Genomic DNA, 21909 nt, shown 5'->3' with positions numbered 1-21909 from the left:
CTATTCTAAAATTGTACTCCTTCTCCATCAACCATCTCTTTTTTCTGGGTATACCTCCCGATTACATAATCCCTTCTCAAACTTTCTCCTACCACTATTTTTCCTCCTTTCTTCTGATTGTTTACCTCCTCTCTATATTTTACACCTCTTCCCTTTCTTCATTATTTATGAGACACATAGTCCCCCTCCATCTATTCCCTCCTTCCTTTTATTTTAGAGAGAGAAGGTTTATTCAGAAAATGAAAAATTTTCCAAAAATTAAAAATGTATTAACACTTACCTCCTCTGAAAAGTGTTGTCAAATCTGATAAAACCAACATATTCAACTTCCAGCTACGGAAAAGCGGATAAGAGAGGCTACGGCGGAAAGATGAGACAATGACAGTTTTTAAATCATTAAAGGCCTGGAAATCAAAGATAAAAAGTCAAGATTAAAAGTTATAATCATGGCTGGAGTTACATTTACACAATTCATGTTCTTCATATTTATAAAAACGTTAAAAAAAAAAAAAAAAAACCCTGATATTATCTAAAAACAAAAAGATTACAAAATGAATAAACACAAAATAAAGGAGTACTGGAGTTAAAAACTGAGTATTACTATTTTTTTTAATTGTAATTAAAAGAAAATGTCATACTAAGTTTTTATTTTCCAGCACTCCCTTATATAGAGAGTGTCCCAAAATCAGGGACCTCTTTTTATACTATTTTATATTTCAAAATGGATGTTTAATTTTGGGACACAATGTATAGCTGCTAATTTGTTATTTGTAGTCTAATTTTAATTAAGATTGGCCTACAAATAATGAATTGAAGGATATTTTGAAAAGGTTGGTTTGAAAAAAATTGCAGTTCCACCGACTTCATAAAAAAAAGTCAATATTCAATGTAACTTTGTAGCTTACAAATTTACATTAACGTTTTACAAATCTCTATAGCATTGTGTGACCACAACTCTTGTACTTGGGATTTCCTGGCTCTTTTGCCACTTAATAACTTATATTATTTAACTCAAAAGTACAACAATGTAAAATATAATCATGAAATTAAATTCACTAGCATTTTGTTACTAGTTAAAAAAAATAAAAAGCAAAATATAAATTAATTGACCATTGAAATTTGAAAGGAAGCATTTAGACTGTTAAATAGAAAGTCATTTCTGGCTTTAAAATTCTTAGCAAATTCTCATGCATTAAAAGACTGAAAGTTTTAGAAGCCATTTCCATTCAATAATTCTATAAATAGAAATTAAAACATTAAAAAAATTAGAGTTTTACTAGCAGGACCTGTGAAATTTCATATGTAATATATTGCTGTCAGGCATTCTGTGGACATTCAGTGTGAATGAAGATCCTGCAATATTATTGTAGCCTTTTGTTAAAACTAAGTGATCTAGTTAATGTAGTGTTAGAATAGACCTTGTTATTACCTATTTACATGTCATATTCTAATAGGAGTCTGTGACATATTTCCATTGAATGGACACCCAGTGCGAACAGAAACCTCACAATATCATTATATCATCTTTAGACGGAACAAATACTACTCTTGGATCCTAGCCAAAAGATCAAGAAGGTATATTTTACTCGTAGTTTCACATACGGCCCAAAAGTAACATTTTTTTTTTATTTAAAAATTTTTTTTTTTAGATTGTTTCCTCAGTGATTGGGAGATCTTATTTATTAAAAAGGAGGATAGAAAGTGATAACATACTACGAACAATAAATTATTTGTATATAGATACAATAATAATACAAACAATAAATTATTAGTATATAGATACAATAATAATACAAACAATAAATTATTAGTATATAGATACGATAATAATACAAACATTAAATTATTAGTATATATAGATATGAACGATTTAATGTTCACAGTATGTTACCACCTTCAATCATCCTTTTTAATAAATAGGATATCCTGATCAAATAAATTATAATCTGGAAGCCGTGACACACGTATACTGGTACATTAAAAGGTACTACAATATTAATGTATAGACAAGAGCACCCTATGATTTTACTTATTTCAACATAACACTTAAGTAGGTATGCTTTCACATGAACTGCGTAGCTTTAAAAAGTTCCTAATCAACAATACCACTCTATGATTTTACTTATTAGTATTGTGATCTGCACTGACCAAACAATGACTGACGATAATTTATTCATCTTAAACAATTGTTTATTGGGATTTTTGGAAAATTCTATTTCCATTCTAAAGGAATTCAGTATTATAACAATTGGGGGGGGGGGTTTAATTTAAAATATTCCATTTTCATTCTAAGGGTTGGTCAGGATGATAACGGTCGAAGATAATAAGCATATTAATATATAGACTAGCAGGAAATTCCTCAGGGGACTCATTCATATGAAATATATTGATATTGGCATTCTGTAGATGTTCAGCATAAATGGAGACGCTCTGATATTATTGTAGCTATTTTGTTAAAACTGCAAAAGTATTTATCAAAGTTAGCAGGGACGCCCGGCATAGCCCGGTATAAAGTATGCTTAAATAATTCTTGCAGATTTCGTATATATATTATTATGGAATTAATATTCTATTGATTTTTATATATTATAAAGTTGCAATTTCAAAAATAGAAAATATATGACTTGAGTGTATCAGCTTGAATTGAAACCGAAACTTCAGCTATAATTGAAATCGAAATCAAAACTTATGAAAAGAATATAACTTGAGTTCCTTCGAAACTAAAACTTATGAAGAATTCTAAATAAAATTATTTATAAAAAGAATATATCTTGAGTGCAATCAGCTATAATAAAAACGGAAACTTGGTAAAATTATTTATTACAAGAAATGGAAGTCCATATTTAATTAAACGACTCGGATGTAAACGTGACACAGAAAACAAATAAATAACACACATGCTATCGTATTAATATATATATATAACAATTTGGTTCAATTAATAATTTAATGACTAAATGATACTGCAATACTTAAATTTAACTTTCAAAATCTCAATAAAATAATTTGATAAAAATCAAGCAAAAGAAAACAAATGGGTCATAATTTTAAGAAAAATGATGAAAAGAATCGCAGGTACCAGTGAATAGGTTATTTTTCAGGAAAGAGCAGCAAGATTGGAAGGAATTCAAGTTAAGGCTTGTCAAACAAAAATCACAACCAACAAATTACATGTAAATGTGCAATTTTTTTCTTTAAGTTATAAAACTAAAATGAGATTAAGAAATGGCCAAAGAGGATGTATAATACTAGCATTACAAGCGTATGCTGTATTTTTCATAGACATCGGCAATATTACATACCTAATGTGCTTCAACAAGTCATATCTTTTTATTTGTTGGTCAATTTTTAAAAGAATTACATTGATGGAAAGAGAATAAAATAAGCATTTCAATGATGTTAATTGATTTTTCTTTTATGCGTTTTTATGCTCCAAGTTAAAAAATGAAAAAAACAAACGGTAAAAAATTATGACAGCAAAAAGGGAAACTGGTTCTTCAATGTTTACATTTCATACATTATGTTTGGATACAAATGCGCGGGATTAAATTTGATTGGATATGGCTGAAATTTTACAGGCTATATAAGCATAGAAGTCCATCTCTACTGATGTTTTTTTTTTTTTTTTTTTACAACCACAGGAAGCAAAGTTACGACCAAGCAAAGTTGACAAAGAATATTTCAAAATTGATAAGATAAATCGGTATATATCATCCATTTTCATATAGATAATTGTTTCAAAATTATTTTCATGTATAATATGTAAATATTTGATAATTATTAATTGTGCGGAAATTTTTTTAAAATTTTTATAGAAATTCAAAGTGCTTAAGGGAAACGGCTCGCTATGCACTAACCATTGCTGTCAGCATATTATTGAGTTTGTATTCTCTTAAAAATAGAAAACTGTTTTTTCTGCTTTCAAAATGAAAGCAGAAAAAAAGTTTCATTTTTTATTTGTCAAGTTAAAAACATTATCAAGTTTTTCAAATTTGATTTCCAAACAATATTATTTTATTGTTTTTAACGCTTTTAGTACACATGTACTTAAAAAAATAACAAAATGTACTAAGTACATGTGTTTGTTTTTTAGTGGTAAAAAAACAAAACAAGAAAAAAAACAAATATATAACAAATAAAAGGTATTTGTTGTGCACTTATGCTACCATGCTGAAATAACAACATTATTAAGAAACCCATTCTTAACATGGGGAAGGAAGGGTGTTTTGTTAACTATTCTGTACTTTCACCTAACAATTAAATAAAAAAGATATTGTGAAATTTTAATTTATTTTTAGCTCATTGTCAAGACAATTTTCCGAATCTGTAAAACAAATCCATTTTTTTTGTTTAACTGAAGATTTCTAAATAATAATAATAATAATAATATAATAATAATAATTAGGTGGTTCGATAAAGAATTTCATAGTGATGCATTTTGTAAATTTTTACCTTAACATTTTTCTTTAAAATAACTATCTTATAAGGTTTTCGGGTATGCTGAAAACGAATATTGCATTTAAATTTTCCAGAAATAAGTAGCTTTCCAGATATTAAGCTATGTTATTTCTTATATTATTGCTGGTGGCCATCTTGATACATGTGTTTGCGCATAGTTTCTCGAGGTTAGGTTTGCACGCTCGTGTGTACCAAGAAATGGCATTGCTTAATATTCAGAAAACTACTTATTTGCAGAAAATTTAAATGCGATAATCGTTTTCAGCATACCCTAAAACCTATAGAAGTAATCATTTTAAATGTTAAGGTGGAAACAAGGTAAAAAAATTACTGTTTTATTCTTTGTTTACATAGTTGAATCTTCAGTAAAACAACAGAATAGAAATGACAAAAATTACCATCAACTGGTGAATATATAGTTTTTTTTTTTTTTTTTTTTTTACATAGGCGTCACCACTTATCAAGGCCGATAGGCCACTCAAGGATAAGGGTTAAAGAGTGTAGAGTAGTCAAAAGGACAATATAGTAATCGATAGTAATGGAAGTTCGGTAAATTTGTTAACTTAAGTGGAACGGCTCATCAGAAACTTGTTCACGTTGGACTTGAAGACAACCATATTATAGACAGCTGGAAAGCAGGAAAACGGAAGACAATTCCACAGGCGTGCAGTTCTAAGAAAGAAGCTTTGATCATGGAATCTATGTTTAGGTTTAGGCACAGATAAAGAGTGGGGAAAATTATTGATAATGTTTTCAGCTAGTCTAGTGTTTCTTGTGAAAGTTTGGCGAGGGGGGAACCATAGATTGAAGCTCAGTCGAACACTTTCCATGAAAATAACGATAAAGCAGAGACAAACTCGCAACATCTCTTCTGTGAGATAGAGGTTGCAGCGAAGAGAAAAGGACATCTCCTACCAGGCCACGAAGTCTATTTTGAACCCTATCAAGGCAGGACAAGTCTTTTCTAGCAGCTCCTGCCCATATGTGGCAACAGTATTCCATCCTTGGACGTATCTGGCTCTTATATAGATAGAGAATTGCATCAGCAGTGAGATATCTACTGGATCGATAGAAGGATCTGACCATTTTTCCAGCGGCCTTGGCAACAGATTTGATGTACATATTCCATTTAAGATCAGGAGTAAAGGTCAAGCCCAGAAGCCTGTCAAAACTTGAGGTCTCCCCAAGACGAGAGCCATTCATTTTAATTGATGCCAGATGGGGATCAGAACATTGATGATGTAAAGATAGAAGCTTGGTTTTAGATGCATTAAAAGTAACCAGCACTTCTTTCCCCATTGTACAACGTGATCAAGATCAGAGGAGAGAGAATCGGAGAGAACTTGGTCGTTTACTGTCTTAGATGTGCTACCATAGATGGTAGTGTCGTCAGCAAAAATGTCTACGAATGATGTAAGGATGTGATTTGGAAGATCATTAATGTAGATCAGGAAAAGAGTTGGGCCTAGGATGGACCCCTGAGGGACTCCAGCATTTATACTGTGAGCTTCTGAGTTTTGCCCATCAACTACTACTCTTATGAACCTATCAGAGAGAAATGATTTAATAATTGAGAAGACATTTCCAGCTATACCATAGCTGGAGATCTTCTGAAGTAAACCTTTATGCCATACTCTATCAAAGGCCTTTGATATGTCAAGAACAATTGCCCTAGAAAGGTTGCCTCTGTCGAGAGATTCGCTAATCCTATGAGATATAACTGTAAGCACATCTGCTGTAGATCTAGCAGAACGGAAACGATATTGTGTGTCACTAAGAAGGTTATTTTTGCTGAGATGGTTGATTACTTCTCTATTTAACACACGCACAGGAGACTTACTGAGAGGGGGATGAACGATCACCTGAATTCTTAAATACAGGGCATACTGATGAGATTTTCCAGGTTGAAGGGAAGCAATTCTCCTTAAGACAACGTTTAAACAGTTTTGTAAGTATGGGTGCTAGTTCTGGTTGAAGTTTTTTGAGTACTATAATTGGAATACCGTCAGGGCCGGTTGCTTTACTGGAATCAAGGTTTTTGATTAGATTGGCAACATCACATACAGATATTTGTATATCACATAGTGTGTTTTCTGATACAGGAGGAAATATTGAGGGTTGGCGGCCTTGGTTTGTTGTTTATCAGGATTCCTGGTATCCTGGTACTGTGAAAGTTACATCGAGGATTCATTTAGAGTATGATTTATGGTTGTATCTCAGAAAATAGGGGTATATTTTGGGCCAGATAGAGAGGATTTACAAAATTGAAAACTGGGTTGGTCCCAAAATGCATAAGTTCTGGTCGACAATGGGAATTTCCATCTTTTACAGAAATTCAAAATCTATATGAAAAATTTTCTTCAATTTATTTCTGAGATTAATATACTCAATTTTTTTTTTTTTTGCGGGGAGTAGTAAATACCGGCCATGAATGCTCTTTAGGCATTCAATGGCTACACTCAGATTAAGCTCTCCTTTGGTGAGGAGGCAGGAAAATGCTTGCTCTCAATAAATCTATATTTAAATACCACTATAATACTTAGTTTTGTTCATGAATAGACACCCACTGTATGATACACCATGTGCCAGTTTAAAAAAAAAATGAAATTTGTACATCTGAATTTATAATTCATGGCTTATGGTAAATAGATACATCAAATTTGACTGCATAATCAGAAAGAGCACACAATTTTACATAAGAGTGCCAAGTTTCAGGAAAATAGCTTGAAAAATAAATAAATTTCTTGAAATGTTGAGGTCCGTAATTTAGCCCACTTTTTCTAAAGAAAATGTCCACGGAAAAGCCTAAATTTTGGCATTTAAAATTCTCATAACTTTTGAACTACTTATGGTTTTTGCATAATTCAAACGGTTTTAAGCATCTTTTACAGTTCTTTTCATGCAAGTTGATAAAATAACAATTATCGAAGAAGAAAAAAATCAACTTGAAATGCTAATAATAGGGAATAGGATTAAAGAAACTTACCACAAGACAACTCATCATGGAACTCAACTTGGCAAGTGTCCAACCAGATTCAGACTGAAAAGAAATAGAAAATTTGAACAAAATCATAAAATGGGTTATTTTTTTTATTTTTATTTATTTTTTTTTTTTGTAAAATTATATTTAATATCTACAATTCTTACCATGCAAAAAAATAAAATTAAAGCTAAATCTTTTTTTTTAAATGATGCTGAAAATCAGTTTGGATTTGAGCAAACCAATTCGCTGTTGCACAATATTTGAGATGTATCCTGATACATCCCAATCAAAAATGAAATGCTTTTTGTAATCTTTTAATTTCACAAACCTTATTTAATGACCCACATGGCTTGCATACACTCAGTGTCTTTAATCATAGAAGTTAATGAACAATGTTCTGATCAGAACATAGGTTACAAAAAAAGGAAAAATGTCACAATTGTAACAATCAGTTTATGTATAGAATGTCAATAAAATTTGCATGGGGAAAAAACATTTCCTGGATGGTATGGAAATTTAAATCTCTTTTTCAATAAAAACCCATTTCCAATCAAACTTGACACCACCAAAATCTACTTGACAGATAATGTAAATTTTGAAGATAATTTTTAAATATCTTTGTTATTCTTATTACTTAGCCAGGCAATAAATGATACCTTTGTAAAAAACATTTTCTTACTTCATTAGGAGGACATCTGTCTTAAATTAATCTCAATCATTGACAGTCGGCTTAACTTGTCAAACTGAGCAATGGGGAAGGTTAGGAAGCTAAATTATATTATCAGTCTTTTCTTGCTGTCTTAATTACATTTGGCATAATCCTCCATTTTTATTTTGAAATTATTTTCTCTCAACTATCATTTTCTCAGTTTTTTCAATGTAATTACCTGAAATCAATGTTTCTTGGATGTGCAGATTGAATTAAAACTCGAGCTGGGTATAATTAAAATAATAGTTGAGAAGTAGAAACAAGAGAAAAAAATTTAAATAAATAAAAACAAAAAGTATCAGTGGAATCAAGGAAAAAAAATGTTTTTGTTTTTTTTTGTCTCACAAAATTGTTCATTTTAAAAAAAATCCAGAAAATTTGTTGGATTTTGTTAAATGAAATAGAGCGAACTTGACTCTGGATTTAATAGACATGTATTTGAATGTTATGAGACTGTAATTATTGATGTGGAGTGAAAAGTTACATATATTTTAATTACAAATTTTGCTCTGTCATTATTCTAATTTTCTTCATCTCTTTAGAAATGTTTCTTTTACTCAAGGAAGTTACCACTTATCAAGGCCTGAAGGCCACTTGAAGTTAATGAGTGTACGGTGGTCACTGAGACAACAGGATAGTAATTGTTAGTGGTGGAAATTGGGATAATTTAATTATTTAAAGGGATGGCTACACAAGAACTTGTTTATATTGGACTTGAAAGCGACTATGTTGTAGTCAACTGGAAAGCAGGCCAGCAGAACAGAGTTCTACAGGCGGACTATTTTAGGAAAGAAGCTTTCTTCATGGAATCTACATTTAGATTTAGGTACAGATAAAGAGTGGGGGAAATTGTTGATAGTGATTGTAGCTAGGCGAGTGTTTTTTTTGTGAAAAGAGGGGGGGCCAAAAATTGCAACATCTCTTCTGTGAGAAAGAGGTTGCAGGAAAGAGAAAAGGGCATCACTACTAGATATCAAAGCCAGTTTTGAATTCTGTCAAAGTAGGATAGAGTGCGCCAAGTAGCTCCTACCCAGATGTGGCATAATACCTCATTCTAGAATGTACTTGGCTCTTATTCAGGTAGAGGACTGCAATGGCAGTGAGATATCTACTGGAGTGGTAGAATGATCCAACCATTTATCTGGTGATCTTGGCAACAGATTCAAAGTAAAGGCTGTCAAAACATGATGCTTTCAAAAGGCAAGAGGCACTTATTTCAATTGGGATCAGATGGGGATCAGAGTGTTGATGATGGAAAGAAAGAAGCTTGATTTTAGATGGATTAAAATTAACCAGACATCTTTTCCCCCCACTACACCACATGCTCAAGGTCAGAAAAGAGAGATCTTGATCATTACCAGCCTTTGAAGTGTTACCATAGATGTAGTCTGCATAAATGTCTACAAATGATGTAAGAATGTGATTTGGGAGATCATTGATGAAGATCAAGAAGAGTGTTGGGCCCAGGATGGAACTGAGGAATGCCAGCATTGATACTATGAATTTCTTATTTCTGCCGATCTTATAAATTTAATAGAGGAAAACATTTGAGAGGAGATTTTCAGCTATTCCGTAACTGGAAATCTTGTGAAGTAAACTTTATGCCATACTCTATCAAAAGCCTTTAACATGTCAAGAGTTATTGCTCTAGAAACAAAGCCCCAGTCAAGAGATTCACTAATACTGCGTGATATTACAGTTACATACATATATTTATAATATATATAAGAGCAAATAGTTAATAAAACATGTTAAAAAACTCTATGATAAAGAGTTTAAAACATATTTAATTTTTAAAGGAAACACTTAATCAGTGGATAGTCCTTAATCCGCGGAGTTTTGAAGAAATACTTTCCTTCTCATCAGAGGGTAGGAATTAGCAAAGTGCGGGATCGGATTTTACAGATATTTGATGAAACTGCAAGTAAGTCAAAGATCTTACTTGAAAACAAAAAGTGAAGCAGAGGGAATATGGTGAAGAAAAAGGTGACTTCACGTATATTCCCTCTGCTTCACCTTCTGTTATCAAGACAACTATTGGGAATCAAAATTTGTAGAGAAAATTATTGTTCGATTCTGTAAAGATTTTTTGTCATCTTTTTCTTAATCTTTTTGTAAAAATTATGGAACAAACCCAATATTTTTGTGCAGATTGAATAAATTCTATTTCGATAGCTACATATAATTTGTAGTAGGAAATTTTCATTTTTTTTTACAAAGGCATCACCACTTATCAAGGCCAAGAGGCCACTTGAGAATAAGGGTCAAAGAGTGTACAGTAGACAGTTGGACAATAAAGTAATCGTTAGTAATGGAAATTCAGTAAATTTGTTAACGGCTTATCAAAAACTTGTTTACGTTTAATTTGAAGACAACAATATTGTAGTGAGCTGGAAAGCAGGAAAAGGGAAGACAATAGGCAAGCAGTTCTAAGAAAGAAGCTTTGTTCATGGAATCTATGTTTAGGTTTAGGCACAGATAAAGAGTGGGGGAAATTATTGATAGTGCTTTCTGCTAGACAGATGTTTCTTGTGAAAGTTTGGCAAGAGGGGACCATAGATTGGAGCTCAGTCGAGCACTTGCAATATTTATATTGTTGTGTTTCAGGCATCATCATCGTACTAAGCATCATCAGCAGTGGCTAACTTGAAGTATTAGTATTTTTTGTAAAGAAGTCAACTTTTCCAAGTGACTTTAATTATAAAAGTTAGGAAACAATAAAAAACATGAGTTTTGAAAACATGGAAAACGTTAAAAACATAAAAACCTCTTTCTGCTTAACAAAACTTAAAATATTACTTTTCGAAAACAATAACACATGTGCATAGCATAAAATCTAACTTATAGAACTTGCACTGTTAATTTGAGTAGAAACATTTCCCAATAAAAAAAAAATGATGAGTTCAAAGTGCTTACATTTTTTTCTCCTTGGTTAATTCTGACGTCATAACAATAGGCAAAAAGGATATCAACAAGTCCGAGGTAAACACTTGTCAGAATTTCCGCATCATCAAGCAGGTCTAAAGGAAAACAGTTAAGGAAGTCAAAAATGAATTATAGTAATATTAATAATGAAACGATATGTATCCGTATCGATCTTGTAATCCTGGCAAGTCAAACTATTATCCTCATTGCAGTTGTTATTATAGTCATAACATTTTGATGGATTTACTCATATCATCTCTTATTCAATTTTTGTCAACCTTTCGGAATTTTTAAACTGAACTCATTAATTAATCTGCTGGATAGATGGTTCGTATTTTGTGATCTATAGAATTACAAATATTTCATATCAATTCATTTTTTTTTCATTCATTCCTTGACCACAGATCGAACCTGTAATCATACACGCACACACACATGATGTCATCTTTTGCTCATCTGTGACTTCGGAAGTGGCTTTTTAGACCAACTCCAGTTCTGCATGCTATGTAACAAATGGCAGACAAACATACTTACCACAACATTTATGAGCCGTCTTTTGAAACTGGTTTTGCAGTGTACATCTGCGTGAGCAAAATTCATTTTTTTTTTTACATAGGAGTCACCACCAGGAGGCCACTCGAGGATAAGGGTTGAGTGTACAGTAGTCGATGGGACAATATTGTAGTAATCACTAGTAGTGATTACACATCATACAGGTTGTTTCATTTGCGGAAATATTTGGGATTAGGGTTGTTATATTTCATGCCTCTTCAGTTTTTGATGATGTTCATATTGAAATCATGATCATTTGGAACTGATGCTTGTGTTGTTTTTTGAAAACTTTCCAACTGTCCCTCTCTACCTAGCTCTACCTCAAGCTCTATCCTCATCTATTGCCCTCATGAATGAAGTTGTTCCTAATTGCATGGATAGCTTTGTAATTCTACTTCAGCTTATGCTTCTGCATTTCAAAACATAGCTCATCATAAAGTAGTTGCTTTGGAAGTCCATCACCTCATGTGTTATTATTTGGCATTACATGTTGGGAATCTTTGCGGTAATTCAAATAGAATTTTTTAATACTAATGGTTCATTACTAACCAAAGAAATTTTGTTTGGTTCTTGGTAAAGAGAGAAAGGAAAGTTCTTTGCTGTGGTTGAAACTAGATGAGTTCTTGTTGTGAATGTTTTAAATGGGGGGGGGATACTAAGGCGGTCAATCAAGCAACTATCAGGAACATAAAGATGTAGCAGAGAGACTACCAACATTTCTTCCGTGTGAAAGAAGCTGAAAAGACAGGACATCATCCCCACTAGATTATGTAACCGATTTTATACAATGTCAAGAAAGGAACGAGTATTCCTAGTGGCACCTCCCCAGATACGACAACAGTATGCCATCTGAGGACATGTCGGGTTCTTATACAGATAGAGGATTGGGTCAGGAGTGTGGGTCAGGAGTGAGGTACTTTTTGGATTGGGTAAGGAGTGAGGTACTTTTTGGAGTGGTAAAATAATCCAACCATTTTCCCAACAACCTTTGCAACAGATTTAATGTAAATCTTCCATTTCAAGTCTGAGGTGAAGTCAGTCACTGAAGCTTATCAAAGAAAAACATTCATTTTGACTGAGGAGAAATGAGGATCGAAGGGGTTGTTGCAATAACACTGTCATAGTTTTGTAAAGTGTAAGCAACAAAGATAAAAAGTGTGAGAGTAAAAATATGAGTGTGATAAGTTAGTTGGGTGCACTTCAATTTTCTGTAGTGCACGGATATACATGTAAAACAACATGCATAAGAACTCAGATATAGAGAAAACACATGTGGATGGCAACGTGATTGAGGTTGTACAGAAATTTTATCTTAGCAATACCTTGGAGCACAGTGTGAAACATGTGCAAAGGTGACAGCAAGAATAAGTAAACTTTTGCCATTACTAATCAACAGAGCATTACTACTGTTGATCACCAAAGGAAGAGTCTATTGGGCATGTGTAAAAAATATATGTATGGAAGTGAAACCTGGTGAATGACAGTTGAGGACATGCATTGCATGAAGAGAAATCATATGAGAATGATATGATGGATGTGTAATGCAAGTTTTAAAGACAAGCTCAGATGAAGATTAAATTTGGACAGTATTGGAAAATGTGTGCAAAAAAGGAAGGTTTGAAAAAACATGGATGACAGTTCGTGGGTTAGCAGATGTAGAACAATTGAAGTAGCAGGGTTAGCTCACCAGAGGAAATCGAAATAAAACATGGGAAGAAGTAATATGAATAGACTTGAAAGAAAGGGGGATAAAGACCTGGTCAGAGATAAATTACTTTCGAAGTCAATTTCTAAAAGCTGGCCAACATGTAATATGGATGTTGAACTGAACATCGTGACGAGGAGGAGGAGGAGGAGGAGGAGGAGGAGGAGGAGGAGGAGGAGGAAATATCATATCAGACGCCCTCATCTACCTCTAAAACTGCTCGGGACAAATATCCTCTAAAAATCAAGAGTCTTGTGAGCACCTGTTTCTACTGTAGACAACATCTAAAAGGATACATTCTTTTTTCGGCAAAAGCGTCAGCTGATACTGCTCATCAGAATTCAGTTCTGCAAAAAGAAAATTTTAGATATTTCATGCATAAAAGAAAAATTAAGTCTTACGTTACAGTTGCATGAAATTCAGAGGTTGAATGAATCATATGAAGGGTAGACTAGACATGGTTGGCCAAGTAGTAAGGTATTTCTGAATGCACATGTAGATTTTGCAGAGACAGAAAAACAACAATCTGGATAGGTGATCATGTAGTTTTAACAAGGATAGATGCAAGGCAAACATATAACCCCTAAAAGTATAGGCTCCCTCTCTTTTAAATAGATATAGTGGAGATAGAATTTCATATAACAAAATTGCCGTACAACCATCTTTGTGTGTGTTTAATCATCAACAACAATCAGTTTTATTATTCTTAAAGTCGATTAAGGATATTTTGTATTGCTGTATTACTTATTATAATGAAGGCTATGTCAATGCTTCTCTACATCTTTGTAAAGGGGAAGACTCAATTCAAATGGCTATATTAAGTTGCTGTCCACTGTTTTCAAATGCTCGGTGAGAAGGCCATACATACAGCAGGACTCAGCTTCATGTCACATCTCCAGGGAAATCCAGAAGTGTCTGTCTGAAAACTTCTATAACTTCATCTCAACAGAGATCTCCAAAGCTATCTGATTATATGTTGTGATATAAAAAAGACATGTTCTATAAAGCTGTCTCTTTCAAGATATCATAATTCAGTGTCCAGTACTCACTCTCCATGGTAACTGGTGGGTAATAAATGGCTAAGCAGGTAATAAGCTAGAGTAAAAGGATTCTGAAATAGTGAGTCAGTGTAGCTAAAAAGGTAATTTGAAAGATACATAACCTGACAATAACGTGAGACAATCTTCATATGATCATTTTCCACTGCACGAGAACAGAAATTTTCTCATTTTTTATTGTCACTGGCAAAACTCATTACAGATTTATTTCACTCCAGAGACATTTTTCTTGAGTGTGTGTGGGGATGGGAATACTACCATAATTGATGAAACAAATCATGTGTTATAGTATAAATATTATATTTTTATAGAGTTAATGAGAACTATTAATTAAATTCTAGAAGTGTAAGCCATGTTTAGTTTCAGAAACGTTTCAGATGGTTCGTTGTTCTAAACAAGTCTTGAGAGGTGACTGCTTTGCAGTAGACAGAACAGTTTCAGATGGTTCGTTGTTACACACAATTCCTGAGAGGTGACTTGTTTGCAGTAGACAGTTCCACAGAGCAAAATATTCTTACCGTGTCGAGACGAAAAAAAACATGTGAAATTGCCCCAGAAAAGGTTTAATATTTATGAAGCAATTCTGGTTTCTGATTGGTTGGTAGCAGAACGTGAATTAATTCGATTCGTCAGTTCCTAGCAGCATCGTTTATAAATAGAATCGTCCGACTGTGTGGGATCATACCCCATTACAAGTCCAAAATATTGCAACATAAATTAATAAAAAATTAAATTAAAAAACAATTGAAACAACTTTGGCAAAGCAAGACCTGAAAAATACTCTGCTGAGTAGTTTTGTATTTGAATGTTAATGAATTAGTTGAAATATTTTTTAGTTTTGTATTTGAATGTTAATGAATTAGTTGAAATACTTGCCCTAGAATTGGTTCAAGAGCCCCAAATACTTCAAAGCAATTGAAAACCATAAAAAAATAAATATGGATCTTTATGGCAAAACATTATTCAAAGAAAGGTGCTAGTCTTTTAATGTTGGCTCTAAAATTAAACTTTAAGATATCTATTTATACTTTTTCTGAAAAAGGAAAAGTTTGGGCCTAGATGTCATTAGTTGGGATACACTGTCTCCTACAATTATAATATCTTCATCAGTTGTCATAAGAATGGTTTCTTGGATGGCTGAAGAGAGTAAATCAAAATATGCAACACGAGAAAAGGTATATTTTTTTCCAACCAGAATTTGATGTTCTATTCAAATGGTAGCACCATTATTGGAAAGCAAATGATACAAAAAGAAATTACTTCTTCCATGAAACACTAATGCATGAATATTTTTTTTTTTTGCCATTAAAATAATTGTCTCTTAATATTTGTTGTATTCTTGTCTTAATCCTGAAAAATACATCCAGAAGAATTTGGATTTATGAAAATTGCAGAAGGAATAAATACAGACATCACCCACAAAAGGTGAGATATCAACTTTTTGGGGTTATTGAACAATGAACGTTTTTATGTTGAAAGTTCTTAATATTTAATAGATACTATTTCATATAACAATGGTTTGTAGGCGCATATTCCATAGATTGTAAATTGAATCCATAGATAGAATTGTGACATGTGCTACCACACCCAGCAGAGTAAACAGATTTATAAATGGTAAAGAAGGGGTGATTGAACCCTAATCACCAAATGTAGTTTTGTATCATATCTAGAAGCATAGATTGTAGAGAGCTTGAAAAGTTGGAAAGGTGAATTTGGGAGGGGGGAGGGTACAGGTGAACACTTTGTTTAAGACTGTCCAAAGCAGCTTAGTGTAGTTGATAACAAACTTTATTTAACCCATAGATGGGACCCTGACAGATCTTATCATTCTCGGTCTGAGTGCATCTGAAAGTAATGGCAACTAAGAAGTGATTCCCCAAAGTTCCAAAATTGGAGCCTCACCAAAAATCATACCCGATTCACAAACAGACAACTGAATTCATAGAATTGCTGAATGCATGTAATAGTTAATTCAGAAACGTGATTTTAAGGACAGGTGAAATATTCCTTAGCCATGATGGGCAATCAACCAAAGATGGTGTCTTAATAAAAATGTTGGTCCCCATCATCTCACCAGGTTAGGTTGGTGTCAAGAAGGGCATCCAGCCTATAAAAATCTTGCCTAAATTATGGAAATGATTTAAAAATAAAAATGTTTGAAGTCAATATTCTAAAAGCCAGCATGTAAAACAAATGTTAAACCGAGTTTACATACTTATCAGACTTTGATACGGAACTCCTTTTTCTTGAGATTCATTCCATAATTTCACCCAAGGAGGAATATAATGACAAACCGTGCAGACCATCTCATCTTCATCAAGAAAATCAGCTCTGAAAATAAAATATCAGCAAAATCAACATAAAATTTTTTTTTTTATTTACTTTTGGAAAATGTTTTTATCAATAAAACTTTGGAAATTGTCTTAAAATCAAAGTTGGGGTTGCATGGCTTGTAGTGTTAAAATATATTCTCAATTCAATGCTAAAAGGAGTAAATAACACCAATCTCCAGAAGTAAGAAATGCTTTTCATAACTTTATTACCTAAATTAGCATACATTCACAGGTTTTATGTAAAATCAAATATTTGAATTGCTAGGATTCCAAAGATAAAGTACAAAATATCGCTGAAAACAAATCAAATATGAGTGATGGGTGGTTATGTATAATTGTAAAAAGTTTACCTGATTTCAAAGGCTAACAAATAATTTTATCAGTAAATTGAGAAATTTATGTACAATATAAAACAAAAGAATTGCAAGAATTTATTAAAAAACAACTATTCTTGAAAGTAAAAAACATCATTGTCTGCTAGCTTTTGGCCAAAGTACCAGTCCTTTTGTTTTAAAGGCTTCTTGAATTTCAAATTAGTGACTTTTCATAAAGAGCTACATTGATCAAAATAGATCATAGTCAGATGGTGCAACATTTGAACTACAGAATGGATGTGGTAGAACTTTCACTATTTAATTAATTTAATACAGTGTACAAGTTTTTCTCAACCTACTATAAAGAAAAAATTGTTTTTATATAAGATATCATTTTTTTTTGTAATGTTCATTTTGTTTTTTGCATTATTTGGTCAGGACACAAAGACTGGAAGTTCTTCAGACATTGCTAATTCTGATACCTTTACTTAAATATTATTCTTAAGCTGTTGTTCTTAAATCTGTTAGCTTAGCAGATAGCTTAGGGTTGTTGTTTTTTAACAAACCCATTTTTATACAATTTTTTTCTAATTTGTAGCTGATATTTGACAATTTGTGTAATTGCAAAATGATTAAACTCAATATTCTTTGAAAATTTATATTTTTATAATTAAAATTCTGTTTTGCAAAAGTTTTGAATTACAATGCTTAAAATTTTTTAAATGTTGAATTTTTTAAAAAAATTACTGCATGAATTATAAAAGAATAAGTTTTGTTACTTAAAATTTTTATTTTGCATAAGAAATTGTTCTTTTGGTTTGTGAAGTGTTTTTCATATTTTCATATCTTCATTTTATTCTTCAGACAAAATCATTTTAGTTTTGCATTTATTTATGTACAGAATGTTTCAACATAGTTGTAGATATATGATCACATTTTAAAACAAAGCATTTTCACTTTAAATTGTCATAATTTTACTTATATTAAATAAATTAAACTAATATTCATTCTATTTTCAAACTATATCAACTTTATATCTCAAAAATATGCAACAAAAATTAATTAAGTAATAACTAAAAGAAAATTCTGCTAAATTATTTTTATTGCTCTATGTAATCTTTTAAGCATTTTTAACCCCCATGAAAAAAAAAATCAATGCTACTCTAATCTAGTAAGGAATTACCAATAAAAATTAAAAACTGTCACAAAAAGTTCATCTTGATTTTGATGCATATTCTATCCACACAATCGATACAAGTGACAATTTAAAAAAAATTCCTGCAAATATTTTGTATGGATATTAAAACAGTGATTATGTGAAACTTTACTATGAGGAAATGTGAGCATCTAGAAAAATCTGACATCAAATGATAGTGGGTTCAGATTATATGTGAATTTCAAATTGTACATAAATTTCAATATTTTTAGTAGCAAAACAATATTTTTGTCAAATCAGCATGTAAGCATGGTTGCCTGCAATATGATGATCTATATTGAAACTATAAAATAACTAAACTTTTTAGCCCATTAAAAAACGGGCAAAAGTTACAGCCTTATACTTAGAAAGAGTGCTTTATGCCAAATTGATGGTTGAATATGGTTAAATTTTACTAATTTTACATTAAATATTAATCTGTGCATCTAACAAATATCATAATACTTAATTCGCTGCAGCTCATCATAACAAAGGTTCATACAAAATTTCAGGCAGATCAATCCAGTAGTTTCCAAGAAAAAGTGGGACAAAGATTCAAGATAAAATTTAAAAAAAAAGAAGGGTTTATTAAATTACATTTTTAGATGCAACTTACACTACACATATTTAAGTTTTGATTTATTTTTAACAACTTTAGCTAGTATAGTTTTCTTTCTCATCTTTTGTGCTAGTTGGTGAATTGTTATTTTAGTTGACTTTGTAGAGGTCTCTTTGACTCTTAAATCTTCTGTTTTCTTCTACCTCTGGGAAAATCAGAACACTCATCACTGCATTATATATATATATATATATATATACATACTAGCAAAAATATGTGAGCAGAGGTTAAGAGAATGATATGGTAAACGATTGCGAATGGTGTAACGAAGTAGCATTAACAATTATTTAGCATTACAAGCATATGCTGTATTTTTGTGGACATCAGCAATATTACATACCTAATGTGCTTCAACAAGTCATATCTTTTTTATTTGTTGGTCAATTTTTAAAAGAATTATATTGATGAAAAGAGAAGAGAATAAGCATTCGAATGATCTTAATTTATTTTTCTTTTATGCGTTCAATATTTTTATGCTCCAAGTTAAAAATGAAAAAAAAAATGGTAAAAAATGACAACAAAAAGGAAAACTATTCTTTCAATGTTTACATTTTATATGTTACGTTTGGATACATATGCGCAGGGTTAAATTTGATTGGATATGGCTGAAATTTTACAGGCTATATAAACAAAGAAGTCCATCTCTATTGTGTTTGATTTTTATTTTTACTACCGCAGGAAGCAAAGTTACGACAGCGCAAAGTTGACGAAGAATATTTCAAAATTGATAAAATAAATCGGCATATATCATCCATTTTCATAATAGTTTCAGAATTAGTTTCATGTTTAGTATGTAAATATTTGATAATTATTAATTGTGTGGAAATTTCTTTAAAATGTTAACTTTTATAGAAATACAATCCGCTTACAGAAAAACGGTCACTAAGCGCGTCATGTACTGAGCTGACTAAAGTATTCTCTTAAAAATAGAAAACTGTCTCACTAGACTAGTTATTTTTTTATTCTGAATTCGTCAATTTAAAAAAAATTATTTTCAAGTTTTTCAAATTTGATTTCCAAACAATACCATTTTGTTGTTTTTAACGCTTTTAATAATGGCTCATATCATCAGAGGAAATGAAATGCGGTTAGCAAAATGCTCAGCTGCGAATAGACGCTAATTTTGCTTTTCAGCAGAATTATTAAAAACTATTTTCAATAATTCTGCTGAAAAGCAAAATTAGCGTCCATTCGCAGCTGAACATTTTGATAAGCGCATTTCACTTCCTCTGATGATATGAGCCATTATTGAAAATCCATGGATTAAGGAGATTTACATAACCCCTTCTATATATTCCTTTTGTCAAACAATAAATTCTTAAATCGAATATATGTGTCTATATGTTGTTTTTTCAGAATTTAAAATTTAACCATGAAACATAATTGAATTTTAGTAAAATAACAGAATAGAAATGACAAAAATTACCATCAACTGGTGATTATATAGTTGTTGCTTTTCAGGATTCCTGGTATCCTGGTACTGTGAAAGTTACATTGAGGATTCATGTAGAGCACGATTTATGGTTGCATCTCAGAAAATAGGGGTATATTTTGGGCCAGGTAGCGAGGATTTACAAAACTGAAAATTGGACTGGTTCCAAAATGCATAAGTTCTGGTTGACTATGGGAATTTCCATCTTTTACAGAAATCCAAAATCTATCTGAAAAATTTTCTTTGATTTATTTCTGAGATTAATATACTCAATTTTTTTTTCTTTGTGAGGAGTAGTAAATACATCTGAGATGAGTATTGGCTGAAGAGAGCTTGATATGGATATCTTAAATGGTCCTAATCATCAGGCTTGAAACCGACGGTACCAATGACTTGTCTCATCTCACAACTTTCTGTACACAAAATACAAAATATAAATATGCTCTTATATCTCGGATTTTCCTTTTAATTGAGCACTCTGCTGGATTTCTTTTCTAAAAAACTAATCACATATATATATATATATATATATATATACAGTATTTCAAACTGTTATGTTGTATCGTAGAATTAAAGAAAAATCTGCTTTCATGTTAAGATAGATGGAAAAAACTTTTGCATGTATTTATTTAGATGTACACACACACACTCGTATCAAATCATTGTATATCCATATTACAATACCTTAAGGAACTAAAACATGTAATTCTGTGTGAGCTATTTAATATTAAAAGTGAAAAAAATAGGTGCATTGAGTACGAAAGCTTTTGTGCACCCGAAGTGCTGACATACTAAAAACAAACAATTGAAAATAAACCTTTTATGTTTGCTTTTATAGTTAAATATACTTTGATTTTCAACATGATTAAACTATATACATGACTGGATTTATAAAAAAAATCCAGAATAAACGCTTTCTGTACAAACCATTTTTTTTCCACAGAAACATTGCTCATCACTAAAAATAATTTCACCGAGCTCTTTAATTACAGACGACAAAATATCAGGTTTTCATATTTATTATAAATTCTTCTTGGGTAAATTCTGAGTTAAGTATTGTATAAAACTTTTACAAAAATAATTTGAATTTTCAACAACTAGGATATTAAATTTTTTAAACGAAAATCATAATACAATCTATCATCAAATAAAAGATGACACAAGATAAATAACACGGAATGTTAATGGCTGTGAATAGATTAAAACAGTGTAAATAAGAATGATTAAAGTTAAATTATGTGAGAAAATGAGCGATAAGATTTCTCATACATATTTATAAGAGATAAGAATGAAAATTCTATCAAAATAAAATATAAAGTTGGGTTTAGATTGCAAGAAGATTTAATTTATGATAAATGTCCATTTGTGAAATTCATTTTTACATATGTCCATCGTTTAAATGCGCAGACTAAAATGGGTGTATCTGAAATTTTAACATTTTCGTCATGAAATGCACAGATTAAATGGCGTCAGTTCTTTTCATTAATAATTTATTTTGTTTTGGAACTTTTGAGATGAGGATTGAGGATTCATAATAATCAGATTATTATTCTCAACTTAGTTATTTCCATATCATTTCAGTCAATGTAACTTCGAACCTTCTTCAGGTGTATCTTTTCAATTTTA

The 21909-nt window shown here is 31.4% G+C and overlaps 1 protein-coding gene across 1 annotated transcript in view; it reads right to left on the bottom strand.

The window, feature by feature from the left end:
- LOC145295646 (protein SHQ1 homolog) overlaps positions 1-21909 on the bottom strand; it is a 71709-nt gene that overhangs the window by 11113 nt on the left and 38687 nt on the right. Inside the window, exons 8-12 of the mRNA XM_080141484.1 lie at positions 16606-16721; positions 13629-13679; positions 11067-11170; positions 7445-7498; positions 281-404 (exon numbers count right to left, since the gene is read on the bottom strand). Of these exons, the coding sequence (XP_079997610.1) occupies positions 281-404; positions 7445-7498; positions 11067-11170; positions 13629-13679; positions 16606-16721 (449 nt within the window). The remainder of the gene's footprint in view (positions 1-280; positions 405-7444; positions 7499-11066; positions 11171-13628; positions 13680-16605; positions 16722-21909) is intronic.

The sequence above is a fragment of the Euprymna scolopes genome, chromosome 2 (assembly GCF_053919585.1).
Source record: "Euprymna scolopes isolate OS-2025 chromosome 2, ASM5391958v1, whole genome shotgun sequence".
Classification (NCBI taxonomy): domain Eukaryota; kingdom Metazoa; phylum Mollusca; class Cephalopoda; order Sepiida; family Sepiolidae; genus Euprymna; species Euprymna scolopes.
The sequence above is the reverse complement of the archived record's forward strand: the minus strand, read 5'-3'. Positions and strand labels throughout refer to the sequence as shown.